At 35.9% G+C, this 16,063-nt stretch overlaps 2 protein-coding genes across 2 annotated transcripts; one reads left to right on the forward strand and one right to left on the reverse strand.

Annotated features, from left to right (window-relative positions):
- The first annotated feature begins 2,999 nt into the window (after positions 1 to 2,999).
- LOC131620364 (squamosa promoter-binding-like protein 3) lies at positions 3,000 to 4,454 on the forward strand. Its single transcript, XM_058891418.1, has 2 exons — positions 3,000 to 3,468; positions 3,970 to 4,454. Exons 1-2 carry the CDS (start codon positions 3,146 to 3,148, stop codon positions 4,178 to 4,180), a joined length of 534 nt encoding a protein of 177 aa, XP_058747401.1. The 5' UTR covers positions 3,000 to 3,145; the 3' UTR covers positions 4,181 to 4,454.
- Positions 4,455 to 4,947: 493 nt separating this feature from the next.
- LOC131620363 (probable protein phosphatase 2C 39) lies at positions 4,948 to 6,771 on the reverse strand. The gene is made up of 5 exons (XM_058891417.1): positions 6,615 to 6,771; positions 6,065 to 6,310; positions 5,691 to 5,967; positions 5,459 to 5,613; positions 4,948 to 5,344 (listed from the first exon to the last, which is right to left on the reverse strand). The coding sequence occupies exons 1-5, from the start codon at positions 6,648 to 6,650 to the stop codon at positions 5,207 to 5,209; spliced, it is 852 nt and encodes a 283-aa protein (XP_058747400.1). The 5' UTR covers positions 6,651 to 6,771; the 3' UTR covers positions 4,948 to 5,206.
- Positions 6,772 to 16,063: the final 9,292 nt, after the last annotated feature.

Consider the following 16,063-nt stretch of genomic DNA (forward strand, 5'->3'; position numbering starts at 1 on the left):
TATTCTCTAACTATGTTTAATTTCTTAATTAAAATTATATTTTTTAAACTTATAAAATTATATATTTTTTTATATTATAAGAATATACGTTAAATATAGAAACTCTTAAGCATTTGACGGGTGTTGCGATACATTTTAGGTTTGGAAAAATGGACTAATATCTCAAATAGATTTAATAAATTTTTAGAATTAACTCATCTGGATTCAACTGGTAAACTCATATGAATTGACGGGTAGATGTGAACGTATCTATGAGATATCTGCTATTGATGGATTCTTTTATAAATTTGAAGATATAAAAATAATTGACGGGTCGATGTGAATGTATCTATGAGATATCATTTATTGACTGATCATTTTAATGTCTATCTTTTAACTATTTCTTTTGCTACTGATTTATAAAATTGAAGTTATAAAAATAATTGTACGACTTATTACAAATACGAATCAATGCTTAAAACTTGGTACATATTATTAGTATATAATTGAAATTACGTGAATATTTATGAACTGTAAAATAAGTTATATTATATTTGATATTCCAAACACATGAATTAAATTTTGATAAATGATTATAAGTTATAAATATATTAATGTTATCTAACTGAAAATATGATGTCATATTTAATAATTTATATATGGTTGATTTATATAAAAGAATTTTACAAGTGATATTTGGATACATGTAATGTGAAACCTCGACCAGACCCGTGCGATAGCACGGGTTTCCTACTAGTTTGCTTTTAAAGACAAATTCGTAATCTGATTAATTCACTTCGTGTAATTCGAGAATTATGTTATATGTCTATTTATAGAGTAGAAAAATAGATATACTGCTTTCAATAAAATTTTCCATTCCTACAACAATAGTTGATAGAAAATAAATCACAAGTTAAAAGTATACTAACAACTTTATAGGTAGTAAAAATAAAATTCACAATTTACTACTATCATATATCAAGTTATATTATTTTAATTCTTTATCAAAAAAATAATAGCATCCTAACCTAACCAAAACAAGACGCTTATGATATTTTGTCGTGAAGTTATATCTGACCTTACAACAGAATCAGATACCTATGTCTGTTTCTGAACCCATAAATCATCTGATAAAGTTGCAACAGAAACGACAAACCATAAATCAGAGAAGAACAACAGGTTGTGAAGAAACTTGAACAAAAAGTGTTGTGTTGTGAAAACAAGTCCATGATTTAAAGCATTTATTCATGGTTTGCCAAACCTTGGGGACCAACATAAAATGTGTATGTATGAGAATGAGAGTATGATTTGTATATATATTCGGTTCCTCTTATCTTATACACCGTGCAGCTGTCTGCATGCACTACAAAGACAAGCAACAAGAATTTTCCAGCACTACAATTTCACCTTTTGTCTATTCATATCAAAATTCTTCACAACTGTCCTACACAATTTCTTCAATAAAGTCCCTTTTGAAATGGTATATATCATATCATATCAGTGTTAATTAGCTTGCATAGCAAATTAACGAGAGGGGGACCAGAACCAAACACAAGTCAATAATAATATGAGAGCGATTTGATATGCATGATTTTTTGCTCATGTCGAAATTCTTATTCTCATGGCCACAAAGAAAGTAAGGAAGGGAAAAAAAGAAAATACCAAATGCAGATCGAGGTTGAATACATTGAACCGTTTGTTTTTTGTCCGCTATATCTAGATACCGTCCATGGTGAAAACTGGCATCGAGTACCGAGTACGATGGCATCTTGTGTTGCGAAGTCATGGTTAGTACAGGTTATGTCACCACCACGTGTTGTGGCCATACTAGTACTATTGCTACTTCACAATCATTTTATGCCTGAAAATAAAAACACAAGATTCCATCACAGACTTAAGCACCATGCAAGTTTACTTGTTAATCACAGATATAAACATGATTGAAATGCCATATTAGAAAGAAAAAAAAGTAGGAAAGAACAAGGGAACAGGTAGATATTATACTTTCATGTTAAAAGAGGTGAGCTTTTTTCCTACTGTTCCCTAGTTTCTTAGGCTTCAATGTGAAAATTTTGATCTGTCTCTCTCAACTCAACCCTCTAGAATCTAGCTTTGTCCAGTGCTATGAGTACTTTGCAGGGTTGAGATTTAAAATACAGTGGACCAGTAGTTCTCTCTACCTATGCATCTTAATCAAAGTTTATTCATATATATCACTGAATAATTAAAATGAGTTAACTAAAACACCATTATGATTCCTCTTACAATCAAGCCTACTTTGCAAAAGTCCACACTAGCACTATTTTCTATTTCCTTTCTAATGATTCTTATTGTTTTAATATATGCTTTTTTTGTAGAAAGTAGTACTGTTCATTTATTACTACTACTACTACCACTCATAACATGTTATGGATCAACTTCACTATTTACTTTATTTCAATTGTGAAGGATTGAATGCAACAGTTGGTTGGGTATGTATGCATGTGATATGGGTCCTTTATCTGAGTTGTATCAGAAACTACAACATGAACAAAATAACTAAAGCAAAATTACTTTTTCCTCTTCATTTGTAATTCCTTGATTACATACTGTATAGCTAAGCATTTATTTTATCTGACAGAAGTACTAACTATCCCTTTCAACACTCATTTCATTTAACATGGATCAATAGTATACCCTGCAAAAATTTGGATTTACACATTCCATTATTAGTTTATATTATAAAAGACTAAACCAATCTTTAACACCTTACGTGATAAACTATTCACATTACCCTATAGTATTTTTTACAAAATCAAATATCGTCTTCGTATAAGTGCAGAGATTAATCTCTTCGAAGCAGGTAAAATCATACTAAGCGACAAAACTTTCCTTCGAGAAATGTTAACACTGATGTATTTTTAGAGATAGATTCAATCTCATAACTTCTGATTAATCCGAATCAAACCTGAAGCATCTCGACTCTATACTATTCTACTACTATTAAAATAACACAATTTAAAGAAAATGAAGGCTGTGGTCCACACACACTTTGCACCTTCTTTTTGCATTTTTGCTTCATATAAACTCCCTCTTTCACTTCATTGCTCCCAAAAATCTTCTATTCTACAACATCACTTGTTATCCCCTCCCTTTTAGTCTTTGTCATCTCAGCTCTCACAACACAATGGAAGCTAGGAGTGTTGAAAGGAAGAGAACAATGATGATGGAAAAGGTGAGAAGGAACAACGCAGTTGAAGAAGAAGCGGAAAATGAAGTAGAAGAGGAGGATAGTCTAACTGAAGAAGAGAAGAAAAAAGGAGTTGGTGGTGGGAGAAGAGGAGGTGGTGGAGGTGTTTCTCCACCTTCCTGCCAGGCAGAGAGGTGCGGAGCTGATTTGACAGATGCAAAGAAATACCATCGCCGCCATAAGGTGTGTGAATTTCATTCCAAGTCACCTGTCGTGATGGTTGCAGGGCTAAGGCAGAGGTTTTGCCAACAATGTAGCAGGTTTTCATTCCTCAATCTACACCATTTTCTCTTATTCTCATCAATATGTATTGGGAAAATCTCGTCTCACATTATAAAGAGATTATAAAGAGTTTATATAGAGTGACAGCCCTCACCTTACAAGTCAGTTTTATAAGGATGAGTTTGGTAAAACACTAATTTTAATATGATATCAGAGTCTATCGATTAGTCCGATTAGTCTAAGAGCCACTCGTAGTTTATATCCACGCACCAAATTCAATAATACTCAATAATCTTGATTGCGACGAGTGTATTTGGCCATTTTTATACTATCGGTAGTAGAGTTGGTCTTGTTTTCCTATGATCTGATTTCTAGTTCATTGTACTTTAAAACTAGCAATTATGCTATACATTGATCAGTCACATAGTTCAATTCAAACTAGCTTTGGAGTACTGTTTTATTTTTTAAATCAGTACAATTCAAACTAGTTTTTGAGTACTGTTTTATTTTTGAAATCAATGATGAGTGATGTTGTGCAGGTTCCATGACTTGGTAGAGTTTGATGAATCGAAAAGAAGCTGCCGCAGGCGATTGGCAGGACACAATGAGCGACGCCGGAAAACCAACCCGGAAGGGGCGAGTGAGGGAAGCAGCCACAGCAAAGGACAACATCAAACTAAGGAAACACAGTGTAGGATTCAGATGAACTTACCAGGAAGTTCTGGCTACAAGTCATTCAATATCAGGTGAAGATAAAGTGATGAGTTCAGCCAGCTCCCTCTCTTCTGTCACCTTCTCTGGTTTCTTACAATCCAAGGCATATAATAAAGAACCATTAGTATGTTCACCAAAACAAGAATCTAATCTAATCACCAAATGTCCAACATCTAAATGTCATGAGTGAATAAATGCCTTTTGTTTCTGTTTGTCTTTATCATAAGTATCCCTATTAATGCATCATTGAATGCTGTAACTCTATTTTAGACTTCAATAGAATAAAAAACTATTGCTTCTTTTGGGTAAATTCGCTTATCAATATAATTTATATAAAATTTCTACACTTTTTTCTCAAGCCATATAATATATAAACTGTCACATTAGGTACTAGATTCCATTTGAAACTCCATGACACACTTTTTTAAATTTTCATTGTCATAAATATATACAAAATATGCTATAAAAAGTTATTTCTGTTGATACAGAATTAACTCATAACTTACTAGAGTGTATGTTCCAGCTTCATTGTCCAAATATCAATCCTCTTAATCAATATACAACTCATTAAATGTGTATAAAATAACCTTGAACAGACCAAATCGACATCATATCTTTTGGGAAGGAAAAAAAGTTATATTTTCACTGTGGTCTTCAACCTGTTTGATGATTAAGGGATGTTGGTAAGGATCATTCCCAGCTTCATCGTGGAAGTAATTTACTATGCACAACTTTTTTTAGTAACCTTTTACCAGTTAATTCCCTACACTACACAAAGTAAAATTTAAACGGCTAGACAGTAATTGGAAAATGTACTTTTTTGATCAAGTTCTTTTGCATATTCATACAAATTACTTTGGCAGTAACAAATCCAAATACTTAATATTTCTAGAATTGTTACATCAAACAACACACTATCTAAGTTGGTTTGGAAGAAAGCACTTAAAAAAGAGATCATACACTTATGTTGAGTAGAATAACACCTCAAGGGATATCAACATTTATCTATATATACACAAAAGTTTGTAGATAAGAAATCTACAAATGTATATTTTGTATATATCAGTGAAACCTCACAACAATGCAAGAGATATCATCGGAGCTTCTCCTGTTAAGCGCTTCTTCAGTAAGGTGCTTTGCTGCAGCCCGGGCATCCTTGATATCTTTGATAGCATCAACTGCTTCTTGATTTGACATGACCTGTAATAATAATAACAGATGTGAACCTAAAACCAAACATGTACGTTTGTGGGAAGTGAGTGAAATGCAAAGCATCAATCATATGATGCTTCATCATTTTATCAAAGAATTTACCTTCCATAACCCATCACTGGCTAATATAACAAACTCTCCACCATCATCTATCATCTTCACCGTCACATGTGGCTCTGAGGTCATGTGTATCTTAAGACTTTTGTCGCCAAATGCCCTAGACACTGCTAACTGGCCATCAACGCGTGCAACATCCCCTGAATTGATAACAAAATTAGTATCCTTTAAAATAAATTGTATCCGTAGCTACAAAACATGAGATGAGATTTTATACCTGGGAAGTTAGATACAAAACCACCTCTATTTTTGATATCATCCCTTTCTGTTGTTGGTTCATGATCCACTGAGAGTGGTATAGCAACTCCATTCTCGCATAAGACAGCCCGAGAATCACCAATATTAGCCACTACCAGCTTCTGACAGTTGATCAGTATTGCTGTAACTGCAGTTGAACCTCCTCTGCCCAATTCACCTGATTTCTCTAAAATAGTTGAATCCGTTTCGCTATATGCTCTCTTCACACTATCCGCAGGCTCAGTCCAAAAATCAGGCTACATTAGAGAACAAGAGTTATATACATACACGATATCCAAAAGCCAATGTCTCCGAATGAAGTAATCATAGAAAAAGAAAAGGAATCTTCATTACCTCATTTATGATATTATCGAATAAATGAGAACGCAAGTAATCAGGGACAGTGTGACCTGCATGACCATCAAATATTGCAAATAAACCCAACTCATTGTCATCAACATGTTTGAATTCAGCAACCAGGTAGTCTTCCATGGGATGGTTTGATGTTCCCTTTACCAAGTGAAAGCCATGAGTTACATGCTTTGACATCTTGCTCTTTCCTTTCCCTGAATCTGGATCAGATGGTCCCAAAACTTTTTCCTGCAGTAACATACTCAATATCAAAACTGCGCAGCTTAAAAACTGGATCTATTATACAACATTGCTATGTATAAACCTTCCGATTTATGCAGACCTATAATTAGTATGTGTCTTGATGATGCAAACCTAAATTGGATATATGCATCTAAAAATGAAGCAGCGCATGAAACTAATTTACAGAATATATTATATTTTTGGATTGAATCCACAGAAGAGCGGGTTGAATTGAAATCAATAATGAGGGAAATACAATGCGTAAAATAGAAATAAATGAAGATGTAGAAATTGAATGAAAATGAGATACCTTCATCTTATGGAGGATTTCTTTGCCGCCGGTCATAGTTGAGTTGTGGAAGTGGAAGGGTATATATAGATTTGAGAGAGAGTAGAACCACGTAGAAGGATGGAGGAGATGAAGAGACCGAAAAATGAAATGAAAATGCGAAAGGGAAAGATGAGTGTGTTGTGAAAGATGATGAGGATCACTCTTAAATTGACACGATAGTTTGTTACTTTATTTAAACGCGTTTTTGTGTTTGCTTTTTTTTTCTTCCTCCTCTTCAATTATTTAAGAAAATTTCTCACCGCAACCCATAACATTTAGGCGCACCACCGAAATGATAATTTTGCCTTCGTGTTTCTATAGATGGATTTCCAGAAGCACACATTTTTTTTGTTTAAGTTTACTTTGTTTCGTAGAAGTAACTACGGAAATATTTCGTAGATTCATCTACAGAAAAGTTTGATGTTATAGTTCGCGCCAGACGCTTCTCCTCCCTATTCTTCAATTTTCATTTGCGCTCTCTCTCATAAACCCTCTCAACCCAAAAATCAAACAACTTCCTCCATTGCATTTTTTCTCTCGAGTTCGGCCGGTATTGTTAACATCAATAACCTACACATTCCATCAAGTTTAAATATCAATTTAATTGGTAAATTTTCGATATTTCAAGTTATTTTAGAGTAGTTGTGAAATCGAATTAGAATTCAATATTTAGGCGTATAGTTGATTGGATAGGTTTAAAAATAGTGTTTATAGACAATGTAGGTAATGTTTTAGGGTTTAAACGCACAATTAAGGCACAAAAATGGTTTTTCTGGTGATTGAAGAGTGGAGAAGACGCCATTGTTGCGTTCTCTGCTTTCAGTAGTTTATGTAGATCCATCTACGAAAGAGATTTACGTTAGGGCACTTCCGTAGATGAATCTACGGAAACACCCAAAGTTTTTGAAAGAAAGGTCCTACCGTAGATCCATCTACGGAAGCACCCAGGATTTTTGGAAGAATGGTGCTTCCGTAGATGGATCTACGGAAGAGTATTTTTTCTGTTTTTATTTTTATGTTTATTTATAAATACGCAGCTTCTAACTGGATCATTTTTGTATCATAATGCAGACATCATGACTCACGGTCCGGACAGGGACATACATGGTAGGACAGCACAGCACGCATCCGTTAGGCGAGAACGGACGTTGCACAATATCTCAGGTGACCGATGGAGTTGCGGTTGTACCTGACCCACCTTCTACTTCTACATCTGACACACCCGCTTCAGCCGGGCCCATTCTTTCACCTACATCAGCCAGACCTACTATGTTTGCATTCATGCATCCATGCATTTTAAAACTAAAATATCTTTCAAGGAATTAAAAGAAACTATTTTTGTAAAACATTATAGGAATGGAACTTGAAAGAAGAAAAACTAAGAGGTATACTTTCAAGAGTCCAAAGATAGAACAGTTAAGAAAGTTTGGATCTTTTATTGTTAATCCTAAGAATTTTTGTGACAAGTATAGAATGTTGTTATCTTTCCTGAGAACCAAGATGATATGGATACTTCAAATTGAGATTCCTTAGAATTACTTTTAAGATTTTCTAGATTTCTTTGTTATTCCTATCTTGTAACTCTTAATAGTGTTTGTACCTTAATGTGACCCTTGTCCCTTTGTAACTCTTTAATGTGCTGGTACTTCGATGACCCTCGATTGTCCTTCAATGACCCTTGACCCTGATTTGTACCAAGGATGATTTATCCCTTATTATTAATGGATGAAAATTTCTTCTTCAAGTTACCTTATAGTGCTTACATTTACAAGTTCTTAAATAATTCCTTGAAATATATTTTGAGATATTTTGAGAATTAAAAAAGCTCTTTTGCATTACATTGCATCTACATCATTTGCATACATCCAGGTTGTTCAAAAATCTCATTCCAAATGTGTCTTTCAACAGTTATTTGTCAACCGTCAAGCTATTTCCTCAAAACAAGTACGGAACTAGAGTAACAACAGAAGAAGAATGGCAGACCAAGAACAACATAACATGGAAGTTAGAATGGAAATTGACGAGTTGAAGACATGTATGACCAAACTCACAGAGATGTTGCAAGATTTAATTGCTAGAGGGGACCCACCTCAAAGAATTGTTGTCTCAAAAGTTTTTTGATGTTGTTACTGATCCTCAGCCTAACCAAAAGACCACAACCACATGGCCAAAGTTTGGTTTACCTTTGAATTATTTTCCACCTTTTGCCACTAGTTATGATTGGCCAATATTCTCAACCGGTGTTTCAAGCTCCTGTATTCATTGAACCTCATCCTGTTGTTCATACCACTGCACAAACTATCCGAGCTCCTTATGAAAATCCTCTCTTTGAGCGTCATGCTGCTGATGTCCGAAGTGAAAGTAAAGAAGATGCTATTGAACATGAAGGTGTCCAAGAACAATTTCAAACTTTAGAAAAGAGATTGAGGGCCATGGAAGGTAATGAGTTCTTTAGCATTAATGTTGGCAACATGTGCATAGTTTCTGACCTTGTGATGCCTGCAAAGTTCAAGACTCCAGAATTTGAGAAATACAAGGGGCATACCTGTCCTAGAAGCCATTTGGTCATGTACGTGAGAAAGATGGCTGACGCCTTCATGAAGCAATAAAAATACAACCTTCATGAAGCAATAAAAATACAACCTCGACATGGCCCCTGACCGTCGTCAACTACAAAACATGTCTCAAAAGCAGAAATAATCCTTCAAGGAGTACGCTCAGCGTTGGAGAGAGCTAGCCTCTCAAGTTGAACCACCTCTGGCTGAGAAGGAACTTACAAGCATGTTTATGGACACTCTCTGTTTACCCAGAAAAATGGTAAACAAGCGCTAGTTTCCTTTTTAAAGGTTACTTTTGCGGAATCAACTAGAATACTCCAGGACTAATTGCTTTATTTTGTTATATTATGTGTATCTGGTTTGTATTAAATGCAACAGTAACTTTAAAATAAAAGTAAACACTGAAATTAAAGGCTTTAAAGTAAATCAAAGCAATAAAAAAGCAGTAAATGTGCACTGAAAGATGAGATATAACGTAAAATGATTGCATTAATTAAACTAGTACGCATACGTACATTCCAAAGTTGCACTCGTTACTCATTTTTGCACAGAGATTTGAGTTTACTTGTGTTTATGTAGAAAATGCGGACCTCTAACTATTCCTATGGAACTTGCTTAAATAGTAAAAATAAAATAACTACTACTAACGGTCGACTGGTTATCAGTCAACACGTGTCTTCGACATGCAAGATCATCAATTGTGAGACCTCCACGCGTCCTGTAAGAACTGCCAGAAAACTGCTTGAAACTGCCTCTTAACTTCTAATACCTCTCGACTTCCACTTCAGTTTCTGCAGCAAAATTCTTAAGTCTTCGCATACTTCTGATCGAACGCTGAAGCCTCTGATCATCTTTCTAGTCGAACAACTTCGACTACTAAGCATTACTTAGTCGAACCACTTCGACCCAAATGGCAATGTAATTATTTAATTGAGGCTCAATTACCAATTTAGGGCCTTTTTACCAAATTGAGGCCCAATTACCAATTTTGAGCCCCAGTTGCCCATTTGTTGGTAAGTCGAAAACCTAGGGTAACAAATTGCCCCCCAAGCGACTTCTTTCGACTGACTTTAGGAAAGAGAAAAGATGGCGTTTCAGTTCTTTCTTGGGTTTCGACTTTTGTTAATTCTCATTACGCCATGATTACATTTCATTTTCCCATGCACTAATTATTACCTAAACACTAGGTTAGTGGGCTATAACTGCTCCCAGCTTGCTTGTGTCAGTTTCCAAGATATTTAATACGACCTTTGATTTTCTAACTTCCTTTCCCACGTTTGTCTTGCTGAAGTAACTACATATTCTCTATATATATAGCCTCATTCCTTCCATTTCCTTTTGCATTTCCCTACGCACAACATCTTAAACATTTTCATCCTTCAATCTTTATCTTCACCCCATGGCACAACCTTTAACAAATGCCAACATAAGATCCTGCATCAAGAAAGAATTTAAACTTTCTGAAGAAGAGTTTGATGCGAACCACATCAATGTTCGTGCTCTTTATGCTAGTCAGGGACTTGAATTTTATCCTGAAATTTTAGATGGTAACATCTATCCCTGCATGCTGATTGAATTCTGGAGATTTGCATCTTTGCGCATAGATCCAGAAGGGAGGAATACTATAACCTCTAACATTCGAGGGGCTCATGTCATCATCACTCTCTCAACAATCTCTGATTTATTGAAATGCAGCAATATCGGTGAAACTTTTGATGACAATATTTTCGACATGAACACTTCTAATATGTTAAGGGACCTCATGGACAATGATCCCTTTTGTGCCAAAGTAATCAAAATTTGGCACCAACTTTTGGTGGGAAACTTTCGTCCACGCAACCATGATGAAAATAGCATCATGGTGGAAGACTTGGAATTCATTTCCTGTGCCCTTCAGGGGAAGAAAATCAACTTTCCTCTATTGATTTTTAAGCAACTTGTGGAGGCTGTCTCTTTGACTGCCTCCCGTCAAGGAATGGTGACTCATCTTCCTTATGGAAGATTTTTATCCTACCTATTTCTCAAGCAAGGTGTGGTGAGGAAAATGCGCAAGACTGGACGCATGGATATGTTCGAAGCCGAAAGTCTGCCTCTATTATCCTTGGAAGACATCGACCGAAGAGTTAACTAATATTGGATATTTTAGTGGCTTTGGTTTTTATTTTTTTGTAATGACTGCGCATTTTATGAAGGAACTTTTTGTAATGACTGCGCATTTTATGAAGGAACTTTTTGTAATGACTGGCCAAGTTTTGGCCATTTAATATAATCTCTTAGTTTTTACTCTCTTATGTGAATTTCTTGAAGCATAGGTTTATATTTTTTCAAATATTTACCATTTATCCTCAAGATTCGACCATCTGAATTTAGTTCTTCAATTTCATATGCCTTGTTTGAAAACACTTGCAAAATTTTAAACGGTCCTTCCCAACTTGGGGACCATTTACCCAATAACTTATTCCTTTGATCCATGGGCAGAATAACTTTCCATACATAATTACCTACCATGAATGTCTTCTCTTTGACTTTCTTGTTGTAAGCCTTCGCCACTTTTTCCTTTTGTCTTATTAACCTATCCAATGCTATTAGCCTTTCTTCGTCTAATTCTACTAATTCATCTAACATCATATTCCAGTATTCGTCAGACGAGAGACTATTTTGTCGTTGAATTCTTGTCGACTGTAGATGAATCTCTGCAGGCAATACAACATCATGCCCAAAAGTCAAACGAAATGGGGTAGTATTTATTGCTTCCTTTGGTGACGTCCGACAAGCCCAAAGGATTTGGTCGAGCGTTTGATGCCAATTTCTTGGCTTTTTCCCCACATGCTTCTTTATCAAATTTAAAATAACTTTATTAGCAGCCTCGACTTGACCATTAGCCTGAGCATAATATGGAGTGGATGTTAGCAATTTAAATCCTGTCTCTGCTGCAAAAGCTTGCATCTTTCGACCAACAAAAACTGATCCTTGATCAGTAGTAATAGTTTCTGGAATCCCATATCTATAGATAATGTGTTTTTGTATGAAACTAATCACTGCTTCTTGATCAACATTAATTAGTGGGATTGCTTCTATCCATTTAGTAAAATAATCTATTCCTACTAAAATGAATCTTTGTTGCTTAGAAGATGCAGGTTTGATTTCTCCTATTAAATCCAAAGCCCATCCTCTAAAAGGCCAAGGTTTGACAATGGCATGCAATCCACTGGCTGGAACATGTTGAATGCCTAAAAATTTCTGGCACTCTTGGCATCCTCTGGCATATTCAATACAATCTTTTAACATTGTTGGCCAATATAAACCTTGTCTAAACAACAACCACTTCATCTTATGGCCTGATTGATGAGCTCCACAAACACCACTATAAACTTCTGATACAGCCAAATATGCTTCAGCTTCACTTAAGCATTTCAACAATACACCCTCGGCTGTTTTCTTGTATAAATCATTTCCTAATATCACATAGTTTAGAGCTCTATATTTAATCTTTCGATCAGCTCCTCCGACTGGATTATTTAGTTATTGGACCAATGGGTTTCTCCAGATCAATACTTTGAAATGCTGATTGGACCAATGGGTTTCTCCAATCAGCATCAGTCATATTGTCGATGGCAAAAATTTCCAAGGCATACAAATCTTTACTTTCAACTTTACTTTCAACATTATCATCTACCCCCTCAAATTTTGACGTCGACAATTGACCTAACTGGTCTAATACTTCATGGGTTTCTTTATTCTTGATCTCGACCATATCTTCTAACTTGTCTTTAGAAACTCTATACCCAGAAGCAATTTGTGCCAATTCATTGGCAATGCAATTGTTAGATCTTGGTACATGCAAGATCTCAACATGTTCGAATTTTTCTAATAAGCGTATCACAATTGCATAATACATTATTAGATTTTCTTTGATGCATTTATACTCTTTTTTGATTTGTCGAATTATTAGCTCAGAATCACCTCGAATCTCAACTCGTTTTGCCCCTAAATCTATTAGGGCCTTCAAACCAGTTATCAAGGCTTCATATTCAACCTCATTGTTAGAGCATACTTCTTTCATTTTATAATGGAACTTTGTTGGAAGTCCTTTGGGAGAAATAATCAAGACTCCAATGCCTGATCCATTTTTGTGACTAGAACCGTCAAAAAACAGTTTCCAGTTAGTTCGTTCGACTTGATTTACAGACAATTCGACTAACCCATGGTCGACTATAAAATCAGCCACAACTTGTCCTTTCATAGCTTTTAAAGGGACATATGTCAAGGAAAATTCAGTTAGCGCTAAGGCCCACTTACCAATTCGACTATGCAAAATTGGTTTAGACAACATATGTTTAATAATATCAAAATGAGAAGACACATACACATCAACATGCTTTATATATTGCTTAAGTTTGTTGCATGAGAAATACAAGCATAAGCATAATTTTTCAATATCATTATACCTAGTTTCAGCATCTACTAGGGTTCGACTTAGATAATATATGGCTCTTTCGACGCCATTATCATCTTCTTGGGCCAACATACTCCCAATTGTCGAGCCTGATGCAGCTATGTATAACTTCATACTTTTTGTCCTATTGGGGGGTAACAAAATATGAGGCTTAGTTAAATAAGCTTTTATTTGGTCGAATACCTGTTGATGTTCTTGTTCCCATTTGAATTGATCTTGGTTCTTGAGTTTCACAAGTGGTGAAAATATCTTCGTTTTGCCACTTAGATTTGAGATGAATCTCCTCAAGAAATTAATCTTCCCCAACAATGACTGGAGTTGTTTCTTTGTTTCTGGCGCCTTTAGCTCCAAGATTGCTTTCGTCTTATTTTGGTTTATCTCAATGCCTTTCTTGTGAACCACGAAGCCTAGGAAATCCCCTGCATGTACACCAAAAGCACATTTTAAAGGGTTCATTTTGAGTCCATATTTCCTCATACGTTCAAAAGATTGTCGAAGATGGTCTAAGTGACCATTTTTCAGAGTTAGATTTTATTACAATATCATCAATATAAACCTGCATAAACTTGTCAATAAAATCATGAAACATGGAATTCATGGCTCGTTGGTATGTAGCTCCAGCATTTTTTAAACCAAAAGGCATTACCACCCATTCATAAGTTCCTAAAGCACCTGGGCATCGAAACGCCGTCTTAGGTACATCTTCGTCAGCTATAAAAATTTGGTTATAACCTGAATATCCATCCAATAAACTGAGATATTCAAATCCGGCTGCAGAGTCGACTAACATTTCAGCAACTGGCATGGGATATTCATCTTTAGGAGTAGCCTTATTTGAATCTCTGAAATCTATGCATACACGAAGGCTACCATTTTTCTTTATGACAGGCACTATATTAGCTAACCATTCGACATACCTCGCAGTTCGAATAAACTTGCTTTTCAGCAATCTTTCAATTTCTATTTTGATTTTTTCCATAACCTCTGGCGCAAATCTTCTAGGAAGCTGCTTGATAGGTTTCTTCCTTGGGTTTAGTGGTAGTCGATGTTCCACCACATGTCGACTTAAACCAGGCATTTCATTGTAATCCCATGCAAAACAATCTTTGTATTCTTTCAAAAGTTGAATCAACTTGGTCTTTAGGTCACTTGTAAGCCTTGTACTTACATAAGTAGGCCTTTTAATGACTCCATTACCTAAGTCAATTTCCTCAAGAGGATCTTGAGCTTGCATCCTTTTTACCGATCCTGATGGATCCATTTCGAAACCTAAAGGTTCGTCATCGTATATCCCGTCAAGTCGTTCGACTTGGTGATCGACTTCTTGATCGTTTTCATTTTTTACTATCATGGCCTCAATCGTCATATTTTTCTCTAGTTCGGCTTCTAAAGCCGCTTTTTCTTTGTTTTCGGCCAAATAGGCCGTTATTCGAGCCAGGTATTCTGACTCAGTGGTCATCGTCTTTGATTGTTGTCCTCTGCTCTGGAGGACTTTCATGGTTCAATGGTTCATTAGGATCTTCTTTCTTCCAAATGAAACCATAATTTGGGTCTAAGTTCAGATACTTAGACACACTTTCATCAGAAGGATATACATCTTCTGCTTTGTAGCAAGGAGCTACATTTGCCAAATGCTGGTCGAAGTGTCTGCGACCACTTTCAGTTTTGTAATAACTTTGGTCGGCTTCAATATTCTCCACTATACCATCTGACCTCCAAATGGCCACACTCTGATGTAAGGTGGAAGGAACTGCCCCAATACCATGGATCTATTCTCGACCCAACAGCAGTTTAAAATTTGCCTGCGATGCAATCACCATGAAGACGGTTGACCTGACAGACGAACCAATAGCTAGTTTTACTTGAATTACTCCAAGTATTCCACTTGTCTTGCCCTCATAATTTGACAGTACCATATTATGGGGTCTTAAGTCTTTATCAGACTTTCCCACTTTCTGAAGTGAAGAATAGGGCATTAAGTTTACAGCAGCCCCACCATCGACAAACACTTTGTTTATTGGAACACCATCCACTTTCGCCCTTATGAATAAAGGCTTCAAATGATACATCATTCCTCGACCTGGCCTCTCGAACACAGCCTTTTGCTCTTCTACCACCCCTTTTCCTATTACATAGTAACAGACAGGTGTTTCTTCCACATTCTCGTCAGGAAGAAAATCATCTTCGTTCTCAGATACCTCAGATATTCTGTCGAACTCTGCTGGAAGTACAGAGATAATTCCACAGTCGATTAGCAACTCATCTGACTCTATGTCAAAGTTGTCTTCGACCTCTTCGTCCGACAGTGGAGAATATTCAGGCTCTTTCCCCGTATTAAGAGCCGGAGCATCATCATCAACTAGTTCTTTGATGAGTTTCTTTCCTAGGATCATCCCAGCAGCTAATCTTTCATT

The sequence above is a fragment of the Vicia villosa genome, linkage group LG7 (assembly GCF_029867415.1).
Source record: "Vicia villosa cultivar HV-30 ecotype Madison, WI linkage group LG7, Vvil1.0, whole genome shotgun sequence".
Lineage (NCBI taxonomy): Eukaryota > Viridiplantae > Streptophyta > Magnoliopsida > Fabales > Fabaceae > Vicia > Vicia villosa.

What these genes read in the sequence shown, in the direction of transcription:
- LOC131620364 (XM_058891418.1), top strand. Translation starts at nt 3,146, where the DNA reads ATGGAAGCTAGGAGTGTTGAAAGGAAGAGAACAATGATGATGGAAAAG. An exon ending in TTTTGCCAACAATGTAGCAG is followed by an intron (nt 3,469 to 3,969) that starts GTTTTCATTCCT and finishes GATGTTGTGCAG; the next exon opens with GTTCCATGACTTGGTAGAGT.
- LOC131620363 (XM_058891417.1), bottom strand. Translation starts at nt 6,650, where the DNA reads ATGACCGGCGGCAAAGAAATCCTCCATAAGATGAAG. An exon ending in TCGATAATATCATAAATGAG is followed by an intron (nt 5,968 to 6,064) that starts GTAATGAAGATT and finishes TCTCTAATGTAG; the next exon opens with CCTGATTTTTGGACTGAGCC. An exon ending in CCAGTGATGGGTTATGGAAG is followed by an intron (nt 5,345 to 5,458) that starts GTAAATTCTTTG and finishes TTATTATTACAG; the next exon opens with GTCATGTCAAATCAAGAAGC.